This window comes from Labrus mixtus, chromosome 5, assembly GCF_963584025.1.
Source record: "Labrus mixtus chromosome 5, fLabMix1.1, whole genome shotgun sequence".
NCBI classification, from domain to species: Eukaryota; Metazoa; Chordata; class Actinopteri; order Labriformes; family Labridae; genus Labrus; species Labrus mixtus.
This window is the reverse complement of record NC_083616.1, coordinates 32,782,279-32,784,778: the sequence shown is the minus strand read 5'-3', so window position 1 is coordinate 32,784,778 and position 2,500 is coordinate 32,782,279. Positions and strand designations below refer to the sequence as shown.

Sequence of the window (2,500 nt, the reverse complement as noted above, 5' to 3'; positions counted from 1 at the left end):
AAGACTCGATCCATGCAGAAACTTAAGAGCAGCCACAGAATTTTAAAAAACCTACCGGGACACTTCCTCCCACGTCCTCTTCAGGCGGTGGATGGCGTTGCACTGCAGGGCGGAGAGAATGGCTCGCAACGAGGAGAAGTTCTTCAGAATCCGACACTCCTGAGAAAAAACAACAACAATATTTAAGTCAGAAACAGACAAAGCAGACTGTACCTTAAAACGCTTAAATATTAGTTCTGATAAACGACCAGTCGCTGTAAGTAAATAAATCAAACCAGTCGTCGTTTTCTCACCCGCGCCACGTCGATCCACCTCTCCAGCAGCCGAGCTCTCTGATTGGGCTTCAGCGCGGGGTTGCTCAGGCAGGTGGTGATGACACAGTTGGTGACGGAGTTGAACTGAGCGACGGTGGCTCTGATGGTGGGAGCCAGGTGCTCCTTCCCCTTCTTGTCCCGCTGAGACCAGATCCCCCCGAGGCAGTGGTAGGGCACCACCTTCTTAAATAGATCCTGGACAGGAAGAGAGAGAGAGAGAGAGAGGGGGGGTTAGCATTTCAGCCCTGCTCAGAACAGGCTGTTTCTGTGTCTGTACCTTTAAATATGTAAATGAGCTGTGTCTGACCACGCCCCCTCTCTGGAAGGGCTTGGGTGTCTCTGTCTTTCTCGCTCCATGTCCTATTGTTTACGGTGAGAAGGCAGACTCAGAGGACAGAACAAACACCTAGCTGTGGGAGTGTCACCCACCTGGGGGAGGGGCTACTGCCCTTTGTGATGTCATAAAGGGAAAATCTACAAACGGCCTGTTTGAGCACACATTTTCTGAAAAGTGGAGCATGCAGAAGACGGAGAGGATGGACTTTTCTCATCGTTGGGGGGTTTGTAGACGGACTAGAGACACATGAGGTGTGTTTCATCGTAAGCTGGGAGATTTTAACTCGTTGGTAGGACAAACGAGTCCCATCAGGAGGGAGAATTTTTTTTTTTTTAAAGATTTATTTTTGGGCTTTTTGTGCCTTTAATGGAGAGACAGGACAGTGGATAGAGTCGGAAATCAGGGAGAGAGAGTGGGGAACGACATGCGGGAAGGAGGCCACGGGCGGGATGCGAACCCGGGCCGCCCGCTTGAGACGACAGCCTCAATACATGGGGCGCGCGCCCTAACCATTGCGCCACCAGGAGGGAGAATTTTTCACTCTTTATGATCTTTTTTCAACTTAACGATGATTTAGTGGATTGTTGAAGTTTTAGCTGCAGACCTAAAAGGCTGGCGTGCCTGTCATCAAGACAAAGTGTCTGTGTGTCTGTGAACCAAGTTTAAAGGAAAGGGAAACGTCCTCACCGCGTCCATGAGCGTGAACTGCTCGGCCACCATGATGGGGTCGAACGACAGGAAACTGAAGGCAGGAAGCTCGTCCTCGAAGCCGCTCTCTTCCTGCGTGGCGAAAGGGCAGCCGATGTGCTCCCCTGAAGAGATGAAGATAAAAAAAAACACATTTTCAACAACGACTCTGCAGCGACGTGAGATCAACCTGAACATCCTGCTGCTGAGACCTCGTTTTATTTCCCTCACAGATCGTCAACTCGTCTAAACTCGTTTAGGTTCAACATGAAATGTGTGTTTGTGGATGCTGACGTGTCCCTGTTCTCCCTCTCCTGCTCTGCCTTCATACCATCGGGATCGGGCTCACACTGCTGTCGGCGGTGGAAGTGAGCCAGCAGGTTGCGCGCGCGGCGCTCCAGGTCGGAGCCGGGGAAGTGTCGGTGCAGGTAGGACATCAGCTGGTGCAGACAGTCGTAGTTGGGAGGGCTCCAGAAGTCCTCAGAGTACTGATCCAGCCAGGCGCCCAGGATGGACGAGACAGTGCTGCAAACAGACGGAGAGGAACGGAGGTCACGACTTAAAAACAAACATCTCTGAGTGCTCACACCAACGCACGCTGTTCAGTGTGATAAATATACGCTTTAAGTGAAACCGGCAGAAGAAGTCCTCCATGATTCAAAGACACACTCTGGGGGTGTAGTAAACTATCCCATGTGGATTAAACACCAAATGCTAACAATGCTAACAATGCTAACAATGCTAATGCTCAGTTTCAGTAAAACAGAGTGAAGTGAACGCTCTGGTTTTCTCCTGACGTTTATTATTTTTGTTATCAGCTCATGAACTGTGTTTTCTCTCACAGAGACACCTCCTCCTCCCCTCCTCTCCTCCTCCCCTCATCTCCTCCTCCTCTCCTCCTCTCCTCCTCCCCTCATCTCCTCCTCCTCTCCTCCTCCTCCCCTCCTCTCCTCTCCTCCTCCCCTCCTCTCCTCCTCCCCTCATCTCCTCCTCCCCTCCTCTCCTCCTCCTCTCCTCCCCTCCTCTCCTCCTCCTCCCCTCATCTCCTCCTCCTCTCCTCCTCCTCCCCTCCTCTCCTCCTCCTCCCCTCCTCCTCCCCTCCTCTCCTCCTCCCCTCATCTCCCTCCTCCTCCCCTCCCTCCTCCTCCCCTCATCTCCTCCT

General features: G+C 52.2%; 2 protein-coding genes across 2 annotated transcripts in view; both read right to left on the bottom strand.

Moving 5' to 3' along the window:
* Window positions 1–1,940, bottom strand: part of ralgds (ral guanine nucleotide dissociation stimulator) — a gene marked incomplete at its 5' end in the record, with an annotated part of 14,046 nt that extends 12,106 nt beyond the window's left edge. Inside the window, 4 exons of the mRNA XM_061039084.1 lie at window positions 56–159; window positions 294–509; window positions 1,339–1,463; window positions 1,670–1,940. Coding sequence (XP_060895067.1) covers window positions 56–159; window positions 294–509; window positions 1,339–1,463; window positions 1,670–1,940 — 716 coding nt within the window. The remainder of the gene's footprint in view (window positions 1–55; window positions 160–293; window positions 510–1,338; window positions 1,464–1,669) is intronic.
* The window catches only part of gstt1a (glutathione S-transferase theta 1a), a 124,989-nt gene that overhangs the window by 86,691 nt on the left and 35,798 nt on the right, over window positions 1–2,500 (bottom strand). The gene's annotated exons all lie outside the window — the stretch shown is intronic.